We start from the raw sequence: 16,582 nt of genomic DNA, 5'->3' as shown, positions 1-16,582 counted from the left end.
CAACCCTCACCCCCCCAGCCCCAGGCCGTCAACATAAAGTATTGGGCTGCCAACCCTCACCCCCCCAGCCCCAGGCCGTCAACATAAAGTATTGGGCTGCCAACCCTCACCCCCCCAGCCCCAGGCCGTCGACATAAAGTATTGGGCTGCCAACCCTCACCCCCCAGCCCCAGGCTGCCAACCCTCACCCCCCAGCCCCAGGCCGTCGACATAAAGTATTGGGCTGCCAACCCTCACCACCCCAGCCCCAGGCTGCCAACCCTCACCCCCCCAGCCCCAGGCCGTCAACATAAAGTATTGGGCTGCCAACCCTCACCCCCCCAGCCCAAGGCTGCCAACCCTCACCCCCCCAGCCCAAGGCTGCCAACCCTCACCCCCCCAGCCCCAGGCCATCAACATAAAGTATTGGGCTGCCAACCCTCACCACCCCAGCCCCAGGCTGCCAACCCTCACCACCCCAGCCCCAGGCCATCAACATAAAGTATTGGGCTGCCAACCCTCACCACCCCAGCCCCAGGCCGTCAACATAAAGTATTGGTAGACAAAATGGGTATATTTCTTCATCCTATAAATGAGTAGTAATAAATTTCTTCCAGGGATGACCTGATGAAGATCAAATAGATCGAAACATTGTCAGTATTTAAATAAGGAACGTCTTGCTATTACCTGTGGTGTGCGGGCTCCATCCAATCTACTGAAGTTTCTTCTAGCCCAGCACCCAGCCTGTCGATGTGCGTAGTCTACGTCTGCTCTAGTAATAAATTGCAAAAATTTGTGGTTATGACGGAGAAAAAAAATACAAAATAATATAATCGTGCGCACATACTAAAAATACAAATGAAATGAAGTCGGTGCTTGCCAATAAAATAAATAAAAACAAAATATATTTATAAGCTGCAGTCCCCACATCCGAAGTGAGGTTTAAATCTTGTTAAATTTAAGTGTGGTTCAACCTCTGATCAATAAATGTATTTTTCTCACCCAAATAGCGTCCATAAAGGAGGTTTATAGTACCTCAAACTTGGATCTATCTTTGCCCTCACGCAGCCTTCCAGGACCTATTACTTACATCAGTACTGTGGGGATACGACTCAAGAGGACCCAGTAGTCTACACCCATTGAAATCACATCTTCAGTTGTTCACTTTTATATGTATGTGGAATTTCAAGTTATACATGTATTGGAACATTCATTTGCCATAACTGTGTACAACACAATGACGGCGACTTATTCATCACACCCTGTGTTTCTGTTATGAGAAGACAGGAGGAATGTCAGGCTGTCATATACAGTGCGTTGTTATATGCACATCGTAGCATGCATATTAAATATACTCACGTTAAATGTGCACATCAGTGAGGTTTAGTGGTGTCATAAAACTCCACAGCAACAGACGCATGCACGGCAGTAGGCAATCAAGCAGTCCCATGAAAGTTGAGTGTCCTCTCTTTCTCTTCCATCTTGTGGAGTAGAGGAGATATCCACAACACATGCGGACGCACGCACGCACGCACGCACGCACGCACGCACGCACGCACGAAGACGTCCTCTGGTGATGTTCAGGACTAGGCCAGATCACAGCCCATATGGGGATGATCTTTACGTCATTTCCAGGACGTCTTCACCAGTTGAAATAATTTGCGACTTTCGGAATTATTTCAACTGGGTGACTGCTGTAAAGACTGGGTGACTGCTGACCAGGGAGGGACTGCTGTCCAGGGGATGTCCGTCTTAGTGGGCAGAATTTGCGTTGGTTGAAATCAGGTGATATTCTGCGCCAGGTGTGACTAGTCTTGGTTTGACTTGATTTGGCCCCAATAGAGACGTCACTGATTTGTCCAGGTCCTGACCGTGCTTGCTGGGATACATTTAGAATACATTTTACTTAACCCATTCTGACCTGAGATCAGATTCTAAAAATGTCTTCTACATCCTGACAGTTTACCATTCTGACCTGAGATCAGATTCTAAAAATGTCTTCTACATCCTGACAGTTTTCTGAAAAAGCCATGTTTCTATGTCAGTCGTTCTTCGATTTTTCAAAAATAGCAGACCTACAAGCTCGTAGCGCGCCACTCGGTGGCGCGCTACGAGCTTGTAGATCTGCTATGTTCCAATAGCTAAAGCATTAACATAATGCTAACACCAAAAGGAACACCCAAAATGGATTAACAGAGTGTCTCTACAGTAACCTTGCAGTATTGATACTTTTGGTATTGGTACTTTTTCCCCCATGTCTCTGCTGCTTCCATCCACTCTAGGTGCTTTTCAAGATGCTCCTGGGCAGTGCCACGTTCGGGGAGGCCGCCCTCTTCCTGAGCATCGTGGGCTGCGCCAACTTCGTCCTGCTCAGCTTTGTGCCGGTCATGCTGTATTTCACTCACGTGGAGTACGTGGGCTCCCTAGAAGACGTGCCCTGGGCCTATGCGTGTGGCGTGGCAGGCCTGCTTCTAGGTACGTATATACCGAGGTTGGATATATCGATGTTGTCGCCAGGCAGAAACCCCCTATCTCCCATCTCCTATCACATCTTATTCTATCGCAAATTCATACGTAATGGTATAAATGGTGCATTTTATGTAGCGCTTTTCATCCAAATCGCTTTACAATGAATTAATGAATGTGATTGTGCATTACAGAGATGGGCAGTATTTGAAATACATGTATTTGAAATACGTATTTGAAATACTTTTTTGTATTTTGTAATTTGTATTTCGATGGGGATGGAAGATGTATTTTGTATTTTGTATTTAGATAAATTTTTTGACCCAGTATTTGTATTTTGTATCAAAATACATTTTCAATATATTTTGCCCATCAGAGATGGGCAGTATTTGAAATACATGTATTTGAAATACGTATTTGAAATACTTTTTTGTATTTTGTAATTTGTATTTCGATGGGGATGGAAGATGTATTTTGTATTTTGTATTTAGATAAAAAAAATTACCCAGTATTTGTATTTTGTATCAAAATACATTTTCAATGTATTTTGCCCATCTCTACATCCATTCACGTAATCATCACCCCCATTCATTCATTCACCGATGGCGGAGGAAACCATGCAAGGCACCAACCTGCACATCTGGAGCAATTTGGGTTCAGACTTCAGAGTCTTGCTCAAGGACACTTTGACACTAACTAGGGTCGATTTAGGACTTCTATTTTACTTACTTCTATATTACTAATCTAATTACAGTATTATGATCTGGGGGCGTGTAGTATGTCATATTGCAATTTTGGGCATGTTAAGAAGCGCTTTTGACACCCCGCGGAGTGCGCAAAACGGCCTTGAATTAGTCATGGGTGTGTTTAAGGCGTGTTTGAGACGTACCCAATCAACATGTCCGTACTATTCTCTTTACCAGTCAGCTGATGTCACATACGGAATGCGCACTTTGGGGATCGTGGTATGACATTTCTTCAGGCTGGCACCATAGAAGACATGACATGCCTTTGTCACATTTGGGTTAATTATTCCTATTGCACTGCATGCTGTCACCTTTATGCCTCAAAAGAACAGACCCATCTTTCAGATCGGAATGGAATTGCGAGTAGATAGCAGCATATTGGCAAATTGGCAATTAATTAATTAATTCGATAACGATAGAACCATGTACCATACAGCGAATGAAAGCAAGATTCCTAAGGAATATGGAGATTTTTACATTTAATAAAACGGTTGAGAAATGAGAGAACCATGAGTGTTTATAGGCTAATATCAACGTTTTTTTATGAAAGACCAAACGGGCTGTGAACTTGAAGAGCTCAATCACCATCCCGACACGGAAGAAATATAGCCTAGTGCATGCATGTATATGCACTGTTGCACTTGCACACAGTAGCCTACACACGCTCTTTATTTGTTTCTATTGAAAAACACCAGTAAAATAACGTTTATTATATTTTATTTCATTCAAGTCACGACGAAGGAATGAGTTGAATGCGTGCTGCGTAATGCTGTGGCCCCGATGGTATGGTCTTCGCTGAGTTCGCTCGTAGCATTTTATTGAAGAAGACTTGAATCGGGTGTGATACAGCATATGAAAGCACATTTCCCACGGATTATGGAGATGTTTTTATTTATTTTTAAGGTTGAGAAATGAAAGAATTATGGCCGTTTCTAATCTCAACATTTCTTTTAAAAAGACGCAAAACTGCCATGTCTCATAGAAACAAGTAAATAGGTCTATAAAAATATGCGCATATAACAGGGGTCTGTAACCTATTTTAAATGAAGTGCCATGTTTTTATTTTCTAAATAGTGAGTCTGCCATATCCAGATTAATTTGAATGACACCACATTAAAATAAAAAAACATATTTTGATTGTCCACAAATATAAAGTTCTTCCTTCTTTTTAAATATGTTCTTGCACATTGTTATAATGATCATTATATATCCCCCTGCAGTCAGAGTTCATAGTTTTAATGAATGAATGTGATGCATTTTGAGCTGCTATTTTCAAAAGTAATCTTTTTATTTAATTTTTGGATTAGCTGTCCTTAGTTGGGCAAATGCATTCATCTGGAGATCATTGACATCGGAATGTGCTGTGTGAGGATCACTGGTTTAAACAACATTAGGAGAAAAGCCCAAATAACCACTTTAGAAACAAGAAAAACAACTACACAGAAAGCAACTTTACAGAAAAATAAGCCGCTTATAATAAACAGACATGGCAACACTCTACCAGCTTCCCAGAGCCGCTCAAGTGTCAAATCAAACAGTGCTTTTTGCGTTTATGAGGTGGTCAGACCCACGTCTAATCGTTATGCGCTGAGTGTCTTTAGGTCAAGGGGCTTAATAGCAAATTGCGCAAAGCGAAAATAATTAACATATGGACACTCCCACAATGCTAAAATATTCAGGACCGCGGTAAGCCATAATGTGTGTGCGTTCAACACGGGTCAGTGCGTTCAACACGGGCCGATATGCCTTTCATAATACGAATGTGCGCAGAGCGAGGCCAATTTATGTATTTCCATTGGTAAAACGCACCTTCAAAATCTACCCCTAACTCTGTCAGACAAAAGCTTCAAAAGTAGCAGATCTGCTGCTTTTGCTTTTTTTAATTTTAAATCCTGAATCCTGAAAGGTAACTGTTTTCCACCCGACAGAGATGATATACGTAGTCCATAAAGAGTGTTTATTTTAGTTATTTATTTTTTGTTTAAAAAGTGAAAACTCTATTCTGATAATCACCGTTTGTTCAGTGACACGGGTCTCCCCGTCTCTCTAGTTCTGCTCTTTAGTTAAAAAAAAGAACTGGAGAAGAAGAAGAAGAAGCATTTTTTAAGCTCTTTGGAAATGGAACACTAGAACATTGGAGCTGATAAATTGGTTCTCTTTCCTGATTGGCTGAAACTGGAAACCCACCTGATTTTTTCTTTCTTTTTATTAACAGGGGTCTTTCTGACACGAAGACCCCTGTTAGAGCTAGTTAACATGTAGGCTATTTTAACACAAAAATATCACTTAGGGAGGCTATATTATCTTTAGGTTTCTGCCAATGTCATTTCTTGTATTCATATCTTTCATTATTTTTTGCTGACTAGTGCCCCCTGTCGTATTGTCAGTTTGCAAATACTTTGTTTTCCAGAAGTCTTGAATTCATGGAGTTTTTTGTTGTCGTTGCTGTGGCTGTGCAGAGGCTGCACTTCCGATAGGAGACACAAAGAGCCTCCTTTTCTGTCTCCATAAGGAGCATAGGGAGCATAGGCTTTTGGCTTATAGGAAATTCGACAAAAACAAACAAAATAATAATAATTATCCATGAATTCAAGTCTCCATGGGGTGAGTAAGCGGGGTGCATACTTAGTTTAGACTAGTCATTGGTTAGACATGGGTTAAAGTTAGGTTTAGGTGTGCTGCCCCGTGGGAATGACTAGTCTAAACCAAAAACTGTCTAAACTAAGTACTGCACCAGAGTAAGCGATAGTTATTTGGGGGTGAACTATCCCTGTAAGTATGCATGTTTTGAGGTGCTGTGCTTGTGCTCTCGCCCGGCAGCGTTCAACATGCTGGTGAACTTTGGTATCGCCATCACCTACCCCAAACTGATCTCCCTGGGCATCGTCCTGAGTGTTCCCGTCAACGCCTGTAAGCTCCTCTTCACTGTTTTTTACCTTATTTTGTCCACAGACGGCCCAGGAACCCCCAGGGGTCCTTGAGGGAGTTCCAGGGGTCCCCAGCTATTTGATAGTTTGGAACCAAATCGACCGTTATGGGTCTGTAACTCAGAGACTCTGAGTTAAATTAACATTGATTTTACAATATAAATTGGGGGTCCCAGAGATAGAAATGCCATTAAATGTGGGGCCGTAGACTAATGCATTTCAAACTGGGGGGGTGGTCCTTGAAATTAAACGGGTTGAGAGCAGGGGGGCAGTCAGCCAGATATTTCGTGAAGCCTCATTTGAAATCGGTAGTTCATATAATGGCCTGTTGTGGCGCTGGACTGGACCCAAAAAGCCCCATAGCTCCATAGAGGCCCATGTATTTTGGCCCAACTTCACCTAGACTGTATTACCTTAATAAACATGGTCATGAATACTTTCTTCTTCCAGTCACTAGTTTAAAGTCTCATTTCTAATGTCATAATATTCTTTTTGGAAAATTATGGTCCCATTAATTAAAAAAATTACCATAAAGTCGCGTATGTTCTGAGGGGCGTGGCTACCGTTACAGTCTATGATCGGGATTCCCCTCCCACTCAAGAGTCTTCTCCTCCCACTCGAGTCAAAATAAAAACCAACGGAGAAGAAGGGGGGAAGTCCCGCCTCGTTGTCTGGGCAGCCAATGACCAGCTGGTACAAAACGGAGCCAGCCAATGGCCAGCTGGTACCAAAAGATGGCGACTTACATCAGGAATTAGCATATCATTACAGGCTTCATTTTACGTTCATGTTAGACCCGGGGAACGCTTTGTCCATATTTTTTACAGTCTATGGTTGAGAGTCTCTGCTAGAGCTGTAGAAAATCTTCCCCGGCATATCTTTTCAAATGGGGGTCCTCGTCATGAAAAGGTTTGTGGTCTTCACAGTGGTGGATCTGCACACGTGCGACATCCGCTTCAACATGGTGCGTCTCATCGCCGTGTTCAGCATCTGCCTGGGCTTCCTCATGCTGCTGCTGCCCGAGGACTGGGACGAGTGCCTCATCCGCCTCCGCGCCAAGATGCTGCGCAAGCGCGACGAGCAGCCAGCGGAGGGCAGCGGAGAGCCGGGCGCCAACACGGGGCTCAACTGGAGCCGGAGGGCCAGGAGCTCCATGTCCACGTTCGCACATTGATTCGGCGCAAGGTTAGGGTTTTATTTTATTAACCCATTCTGACCTGAGATCAGATTCATACGAGGTTTCCACTGGACACACACTGGTCTGATTAAACCCATTCTGACCTGAGATCAGATTCTAAAAATGTCAGTCGTTCTTCGATTTTTCTAAAAATAGCAGACCTACAAGCTCATATCGCGCCACTCGGTGGCGCGATATGAGCTTGTAGATCTGCTATTTTTCAATAGATAAAGCATAACATGATGCTAACACCAAAATGGGTGCCCGTTCAGAATGGGTTAATTTATTAGATTAAAAAGAAATCCTTTCATTTTTCTTTTGTTTTGACATTTTTGTTTGTTTGTTTTCAATGTCGATTTAGTTTTGGTTAGTTTGTGAGTACAGGGGTTCATCCATATACAGACAAAGGTGTCCATGGCAAAGTATTCACACAAAAACACAATACAGTTTCATATTAGTTAGCGTACTTTTTTATTTAAATTAATTAAATGTTTCCCCTTCCTTTTGGACCTTTTCACCATTTCATCAGATCACATCCTCATACCTTGGAAAACTTGCAACGTTGCCCAAATAAAATATAATATTTATTTATTTTTCAATTTCAGGTGTGAGGAAGTTACGGAACTTTTGTGTTTCTGAGGCAGTTGAAAACCTGTCGAAACCATGGCGGCTTTCAACGACAAAGACCTACCCATCATCACCACCTACCTTTTAAGATCCAAAGACGAATGCCTGACAATACTGAATGCCTGACAAAGTAAACAAAACAAGAGGAGAAACGGTCAACGGTCGGTGGCATCCCCTCAGGTGTAAAACTCTGGCATAGCTGTATATCGTGCACTGTACATGCATGCATGCGTTCACACCTCGTATGGATGGATGTCCCTGCCGCTGTGAAGAGACAATATGTCAGGATGTGTCATTGTTGCGCTGAATGAAGCCGTCACTGCGTGTGCCTCTCTGCGCTTGACAGGTGAGAGGAGTGTATAGGCCGTCTTTGACCGATTGGGCCCAGGTGTGGACCTGCTGTGATATAGAACGCCGTCCCGGTGGCGGAGCTCTCTCTCTCTCTCTCTGGACAGCCGATGTCGACAAACACACCCGCCGCAGCTCCGTCTCACCGCTTAGTCACAAAGGAGAGACCCAAATGAAAAATATTTGCATTAACCTTTTTATTTTTATCATTATCTGATGGTTCAGGTCTGTCATGATGTTTTTTCTGAGGCTGGACTCACACATGCACTTCAGCCCAAGAGCCAACGCATCTGAAATGCAAGCCGGTCCATTTCAACAACATTTATGTTGTGGTGGTGGTGGGCACGGGTGTGTATAGTTCCTTTGACGTACGTTGGGAGTGTTGACTCGCTGAAAGAAAACCACTGAACTGAACTGAAATGGCTGCCGAGTGGGGTCAGTGTGCGGTGCCTCTGTCCTATTGGTTGGCGGGCCTGATCGAGGTTCATCAATGTTGAACTTGCTGCGTCACACCCGTCGAACTGTGCGCGCTTCAGCGCCTCCAGCGATCCGCCTCTTTTCCTCCCATATGATGGAAGTGAACGTTCTGAAGCGCACATGTGAGTCCAGCCTGATTCACTGCGAAGGGTGAGATCTTGCAGGCATCCATAGGACTCTCTCTATACACCAATTCCAAAGACCAATGCCTAAAGGACTAGGTTGGTTCACACCAAGCAGCATAACTATAACTATGATCAAATGATGAATGATAATGTTATCGCTAACACACACTGTGCAGTCCAGCTGTGTCAGAGAGTACACACGCATGCACGCACGCACACACGCACGCACGCAGAGGCAGAGCTCTCTACCTCTGTGGTGCTGTAAGACACATGCATAATGGATCATCTTAACTCTGATGGTTATTTCCAGGATTGTGGTAGCAGGCTACCTAAGGCAGTGGTTTCCAAACAGAAGGGTCTAAATGGGTTAAATCAACATAGTTATAGTTCTCGTGCTTGGTGTGAATAATCTTGCAATCGGTGTTGATTTTGACGGCAAACTTTTATTTCGTTTTAGCCATACAATAGTCTTTTGAATACAAAATGTTATTTTAGTCATCTGAAATGTTAGTTTTAGTCTAGTTTTAGTTGACTAAATACCATAAGATATTAGTCGACTAAAATGTATTTTGGCGGGCCGTGATGGCCTGCCGAAAATAGCACATCGGCTATTTTCGGCACACAACCGAGCTCTGAGTTCTACTGGATGTCTTCTCCACTAGTCCCTCCCTAACATTTTAGTCTCGTTTTTATTGTTGTCGAAAATGTCAGTATATTTAGTCTCAGTTTTAGTCATCATAGCATAGTTTTTATTCCTTTTTTTTGTCAGTCGACGAACATTTTTCTTCACGGTTTTAGTTGACGAAATCAACACTGCTTGCAAAGGGGTCAAGTTCTTAAGCTGATGATGGTAAATAAATACCTGCTACTGTAGGTCAGAACACTTGGTCTCATGGAAAATCTTTATTGAAACTGTGGATTTTTTTAAATTTCTTTTTGCTATAGAGCATGTTGGTAAATAAGAGGAGAAAAACATGAGTTTCCTCTTGCAGCAGCTTTCCAAAACTCCCCGCTACTCGACAGCGTATCTCTGCGACATTATAATCACACTAGCAAGTAGCAACCGTCTGCGAATACTCACAGCTTCTGCTTCCAATCAACTCAGTCAATGAATAGATACAACTTCTTTCAACTGTGATGTGGTGCACAGCAAGTACCATTTTGGGTGGACCAAAAAAATAAGTAAGATGAGCGCTTTTAATACTTGAACCATAGATCCATTTATTTATTTATGTATTTATTTTTTAATGTAACCATAGGTATATATAGTAGCCTCCCCTTTGGATTCTAAATCACAAGACTTTACACTTCGAGAGCTTTTCGGACGGGGAGCAACAACGCCTGCCTTATTCTCGCTTGGATCTGTGACGAGGTCACACTGCGCTCCTCGTGTGAATAAACCATTTTTTATGTGTAGGAAAAACAGTAAAAACACACATTTCAACTGTTGCAGAGAGGCGGGCGTGTGCCAAAGATGAGCGTGGACGGTTTGTCGCTCCGCCCGCCATTACCCACACTTTCCTACCTGCCCTCGGTCGGCTCTTGTTGAAAATGAAATACATGGCTCCCCGTGTGGAAAGCCCGTAACATTACAATGTCAGAAGACTCAGAACCACTCAAATTGTGTTCTCTTTTGGGAGAAGAATAACTTGCAAAACTGACTGATGCAAAAAAAGAAAGAGTCTCACTGTGGCTTTAGTTTCATGTGTCCATCTGTGCTACATGAGGTAAAATACTCGGCTATTGTATCTATTTTCATTCATGACACATCCCCGAGGCACGTTAACTCCTGAGAAAAAAGAATAACTTTAGGAATATTATTTCCAAACGTATGCTCGTTACGATATGGTGGTGAGATTGCAGACGCTATTTTGGGGGGCGTGACTCACGCTCAAAACGTGGCACGAAGTGAACTTGCGGATCTGCTACTTTTGCCATGTTTGAATTTGAATCCTGAAAAGTGACAGTTTTGGACCTACAGCATGAGGTTTCCTGTTGTGAAAGTAGCTAATCTACAAGCTCACAACGTTAGTGTTAATCTTGGACCGCTATTTATTTATTTATTTTTTCATCAATTAATTTGTTACTTCATTCACTGAGAAGCAATGGGACAAAAGCAATGAGTTAATTTTTTAATGCAGGGCTTCACCGGGTGACTAGTCTAATTGCTGGAGGATTATACAACAGGTCGTTCGAGGACGCAATCTGATTGGTTGAAACAGCTTTCTAGCCGTGCTTAATCGAGCGTAATGGAACGCCTAATCAAAACGTAGAAATCAGTTGCTCTGTTCTCCCAAAGCGCAGCCGACTGAGTGGCTAGGCTAGCGAGTTTCTTTGGGACATTTGTGGTCGTAGTGAGAATATCTTCGTTTTAAGGGTAACTGTTGTATAATTGCAATATTACACTCAAGGTTGTCATTAATGCACTTCTGCATCAGAGTGTAATATTGTGTAATATTGCTTAAATAAGTCAAAGTGACACTTTAAGGCCATGGTTCTCAACATGGGGACCAGGGTGTTCCAGGGGGTCCCCATCAAAATGAGTTAAAATCCCTTTTACCCTATATCGATAATAGGTGATCCACTAGCTCTCAATGTGAAAACATTATATGAAAGATTTGGAATATCCTCTGGCACCAAATACTTTCAGATGGGGGTCCGCGGGCGAATACATTTTTGGGGGTCATTGACATGAAAATGTTTGAGAACCACTGTTTTTAAACGGCACTGAAGACTGATTAGTGTGTAAACTGCCTCATTGTGAATGTATTGCCATCACTCAACCATGCACGCTAGCTATGTAGCTACTACTGTATGTACTTTTTAAAAATACTAACAAACTGGTGCAGAATAATCAGACTTAAAGCAGACTTTTTTTCTTTTTAAATTTGTATTCCTTTTCTGCTGGTTGCCGACTAATCCGAGAGGACAGTGAGAGACTTGTATCTACAGAGGATTACGCATGCAGATATGACCAGAATAAGTCATATCTGAGGAGTCCACTTTCACTGCCTTTAGATTTTTTTTTTGCAATTGAGCAATGCTGTTTTTTTTGGAGGGGGGAGGGAGGGGGGGGGGGGGGTCATACATGAATACCCTCTTTTTTATACTTTATTGTATGACAGTGTTGCACGAAAGTAGCTTGTAGATCAGCTATTTCCGACACGCCATGCCGTCGTACAGACAAAGTATAAAACAGGGTTTTATTCAGCACTGTTTCCCATTGTCATGCTCTATGACAATAAATAATGATATTGTATTCCTCTGGAATTATTGCTAGACATAAATGTAAACCTTTGTAAGGAATGATGATTTTTACACTGAAATGCAACATATGATTTTCACATTTGAGGATATATTTAGAGCTCTAAAAATAAATGTGTTAGTTCTACTGATGGTTGTCCTCGAGTGTAACCACGTGTCCTACATTAAAAAATATATACTTAACTACAAAACAAAAAACACATGTACATGTATTTTCTCCTTGATTATGGCAATACAGTATAGCATGGCATTATTTTATATCCGTGCTGTCAGGAAAATAACAAAACAAAACATGTTTTTATAACAACACAATACTGCCTCATCAAAGTTGGTATGGTGACTTAGGCATGAAACAACAGTTTCTTAATATGGCACAGTTGAGAAGCACGAGTTAAACTATTTTTTCTTCTAAAATATTTATCCCACGATTTTGAAACCCGTTTTGCAACCCAGTGTCAATTATCTAATGTAATCCTGGGCACTATACATTTCCTTTTCCAACCTGGGGGGGGGCAGCAGACTGACCTCCCTCATGCTTCCTTCTGTGCACGAGGAGTCCAAGCTGATTCTTTTCACCTGACGGGGGAGTTTCCCCAGCCGGACGTAGCACGTGGAAGGATGAGGGGCGCTCTTATCATCATCTCATTCCGGCAAATCACAATTGGTATACTCACTTTTGTCATCAATGTTTGTGTTTAGTTTACACAATGTTTGTGTTTGCACAAACACTCAAAACTGCCCATTCATTTGAATCATTTCCAACGGCATTCAATGTTTGTGTTAGGAGAAATATTTGTGTTTACACAAACCGTCAAAGCTGGACATATAGAGGCTGGCGCCCCTCAAAGAATAGCAAAAATAGCCGATCGACAAGCTCAAAACATGTCGCTTCACGTTGTGTTTCGAGTTTATGGATCTGCTACTTTTGAGGCTTTTGTGTGACGCTGTAGTATGATCAAGGGTTAACTGATGAGGTACTCAAAAAACGGAGTGCCCTGCAACCCAACAAGGCCACTGGCCATGACAATATTCCCTCCAGAGACTCAGCCATCTCCATGGCTCCATGGGCACCACCCACATAATAAACCTCTCTATCAAACAGGGACTTGGCCATATCACCTGGAAGTGAATACAAATTTCAATCAATCAAACACAACATACATTGTAATTTGACGACTGGATAATGCAACACGTATATCATTTTCAGACTCATGAAGGAAATTGACCCCATGTTTTGTATATTGTGTATATTTTATTTAAATAATTTACATATATTGCAAGACAGGATGAAGCATGACTGGTATAACATACTTGATGGACTGGGAATCTGGGATGACCTTACCGTTCGCCACAACCAGGTGCGGCCGTCTGTTCGCGGGGCAGGAGTTCATAGTAACTAATGTGTAATAGCAAAGTTATTACAGTGCAATACTGCCAACATTTGGTGGCCAGTTATACTGGTGTGACGTGTGCTACCATCAAAGTGGCCCTATCAAGCTATGCTGCCTCCACTTGGCTGGATATTGGCACTGCAGGGCCTGGCGGTGAAAACCTGATGTGATTCTATTGGCTGTTGGTGTGTTACCAGTTACCACTGTAGACGGCTCACCGGCGTGGACACACTGTCGGAGGCTTCTTTCCATTGTGGTTCATAAACATTCAAACATCTACATGTAGATGAACAACAGCACAACAAATGATAGACAAATCTCCTTTTTTTTTCATCTTCAAAACTCCAACTCAAATGCAAAGGAAGACTGCAGTGTGGAAATTAGCAAGTAATTCACTGATGCTGGCTCCTTGATCTGGAGATCATGGGTTCAAAACCCACCCAATTCTTTACTTTACCGATTTCCAGAAGAACATGCAACTACAAAACTCTAACTCACAGGCAAATAAAGACTGTGTTGTGGCAGGTATAGCAAGCTAAGAAAGTAAATAGTTCCAGCATGTGTCTCCACACTCCACAGTAAGCTGAATTATAAAAAAAAAGTGTGAATGGAGTTTCTAGGTGAAAGTGATTTTTTGACGTGCCGATATCTGCCATTGAGCCCTATTATAAGTTTCTCAAATTTGAAAGCACTATGAAACATTTCAAAGATTCCTTTTCAGGCAAACATGTCCACCTAAATAGGTTTGAATGGGGTTTCTATAGGTGTAAGTACAGTATGTATAGGACTAGTAGCATGCCAAAGTTTGTGCTATTGCCATTGAGAAGGCATTGAGCGTTTAAAGCGGAATTTCTCCCTGACCCTTTTTTTTTACAGAAGAAAGTTGAGAACAATAACGCGACACGAGGTTGTAAAGGTTCACAAAGTTTAATACACATACAGGAACATATATAGTGTTGGATCATAATGACAGGACCACAAGACATAACGTGCCTACTGCAGCAAGGCTGACCTTGCTGTCACCGAGATGTCTCTCGTAGCCTGACTATAAAGTATGCTATACAGTTCAGGCAGTACACAATACATAACAAGTACACTGTGACACAATACATATCAAGTACACTGTGTCTCACGTATACAAGTACACAGCCATGGGCGATCCGATTATAACACTTATTACTACCAGTGCTTTGTTTTTGCTTTGCAACACCATTACATGCCTTTACTTGCATGTGAATTATTTTGTTATGACAGTACTTGTACTACTATAGGCTATTCATTTAATCAATCAAACTGCATTAACTAACATATATAGATCTACTAACCAAGCTATCCATGTCAACATATGCTCTATAGGAGTCTCAATAACAGGTATAAGTAACGTTTAATGTTTAGTAATGTTTAATGTAGCAGAAGAGGCAATTCATTGAACAGAGTTTTGCACAATTTTAACGTCCCAGATCGATTGAAATATGAATCTACTGTGCTGACTACACCTCCATGATATATTAGGAGTACATTCCATTGTGAATAAAAACTTATTATTAACCACAGTGTGGTTGCAGTGTAATGCTAAAGGTTTAATCACAGGGCTGTCTGCTTCATGTAATCTAATTAAAAGTGTATTGTGAATCAATTAATTGAGTGCTATCCTTACTTTCATGCAAAGCATCAACTTCAGTGTTTACAGACTGACTGACCTATAATAACAATAGGCTACAATAGCACAGTGAGTCTTAGCTCTGGTCCATAGCTCTAATGTCTAAATGCAACGCATTAGAGCTATGGACCAGAGCTAAGTGGGTCTCAGACTGGGGGGTCTGGGGACCCCCTGCAGTGCCTACTGTACCTGTCGGTTGCTGGGGTCTGGGGACCCCCTGCAGTACCCCCCCTGTACCTACCTGTCAGTTGCTGGGGTCTGGGGACCCCCTGCTGTGACCTGCTGACTGCGATCACCTTAGTCCTGTTGTATGTTTACATTAAATATGAAATGCACTATTTCACTAGAGTGTAAAGACGCTGTGTTCAGATTACCACACTTGAAACCCAAATATATTGTCTACCATACAACAGTAATACAACAACATAATGTGTGTGATATATTGAAATGCAATTTTAATTGTCATATCAATATTTATAACCCACTGTGGGTCTCTCACTCAACAGTAAACAAGCCAACATACAGTTTAAGTGTACACTTGAGTTTTGGTGTTTAGTAAGAGTCATGACTATACTTTTCAAGGTGTATAGCTTGCTGCAAGCGGATGACTGTCATTTTCAAGAAGAACATAGCAGATCTACAAGCTCGTAGTGCGTCACCGCGCTATGAGCTTCAACTGCGAGGAGGGCTGCCACAGTGCCACATCACCTCACAGTCCAACTGTCTGTACGCCTCTACTGTGCCTGAGGAACACACGCTCGCGTGCGCACACACACACACACACACACACACACACACACACACACACACACACACACACACACACACACACACACCAGTGTTGATAAAAACAAATGATAAAAACTTTTTTCATAGAGAGAGAGAATGGACTCTGAATGGAATGGAATGGAAGCACCTTAAGGAAATTCTGTTCTCTATCGTGTTCGAGACTGGCTCTCCACTACATATTATTCAATACTGACCCCACGGGGCAGTGTTCATGGATATCTCTTTAAGACACATCCTCTACTGTGGCCCTGCCCAGATGCCAATCAGCGGGCTATTTAAGCCCCATCTGTGCAGTGCCACTTCGATTTTTTGATTTCCACGAGCAATATATATATATATATATATATATATTTAGAACATACAGCTGCGTGGCACACAGTCCGCTTACCGGAGGTAACGACTCCTCTCAGGGCGCCGCGTAGCTCCATCGAAAAAACAAACAAAAAACAAAACATCAACAGCAACAAGCTGCAGTGCCTAATCCGCTAGACAGTGGAGGAAGCCTCAGCCTGTCCGTGCGTCCGTCCCTAGTGAAACCAGACCACGTTGGGGGAAACTAGGAGACGGCGTTCGGTGTGGCCAAAGCCAAGCGCGAAGCCGACTACG

At 42.4% G+C, this 16,582-nt stretch overlaps 1 protein-coding gene across 1 annotated transcript in view; it reads left to right on the top strand.

Moving 5' to 3' along the window:
• Positions 1-7,292, top strand: part of LOC310865296 (solute carrier family 35 member F3-like) — a gene marked incomplete at its 3' end in the record, with an annotated part of 118,051 nt that extends 110,759 nt beyond the window's left edge. The window contains exons 7-9 of the mRNA XM_083774321.1: positions 2,262-2,454; positions 6,012-6,101; positions 7,045-7,292. Of these exons, the coding sequence (XP_083630447.1) occupies positions 2,262-2,454; positions 6,012-6,101; positions 7,045-7,292 (531 nt within the window). The remainder of the gene's footprint in view (positions 1-2,261; positions 2,455-6,011; positions 6,102-7,044) is intronic.
• Positions 7,293-16,582: the final 9,290 nt, after the last annotated feature.

Source organism: Protomyctophum parallelum (genome assembly GCF_964188405.1).
Source record: "Protomyctophum parallelum genome assembly, chromosome: 10".
Taxonomy (NCBI): domain Eukaryota; kingdom Metazoa; phylum Chordata; class Actinopteri; order Myctophiformes; family Myctophidae; genus Protomyctophum; species Protomyctophum parallelum.
This window is presented reverse-complemented; position numbering and strand designations above follow the sequence as displayed.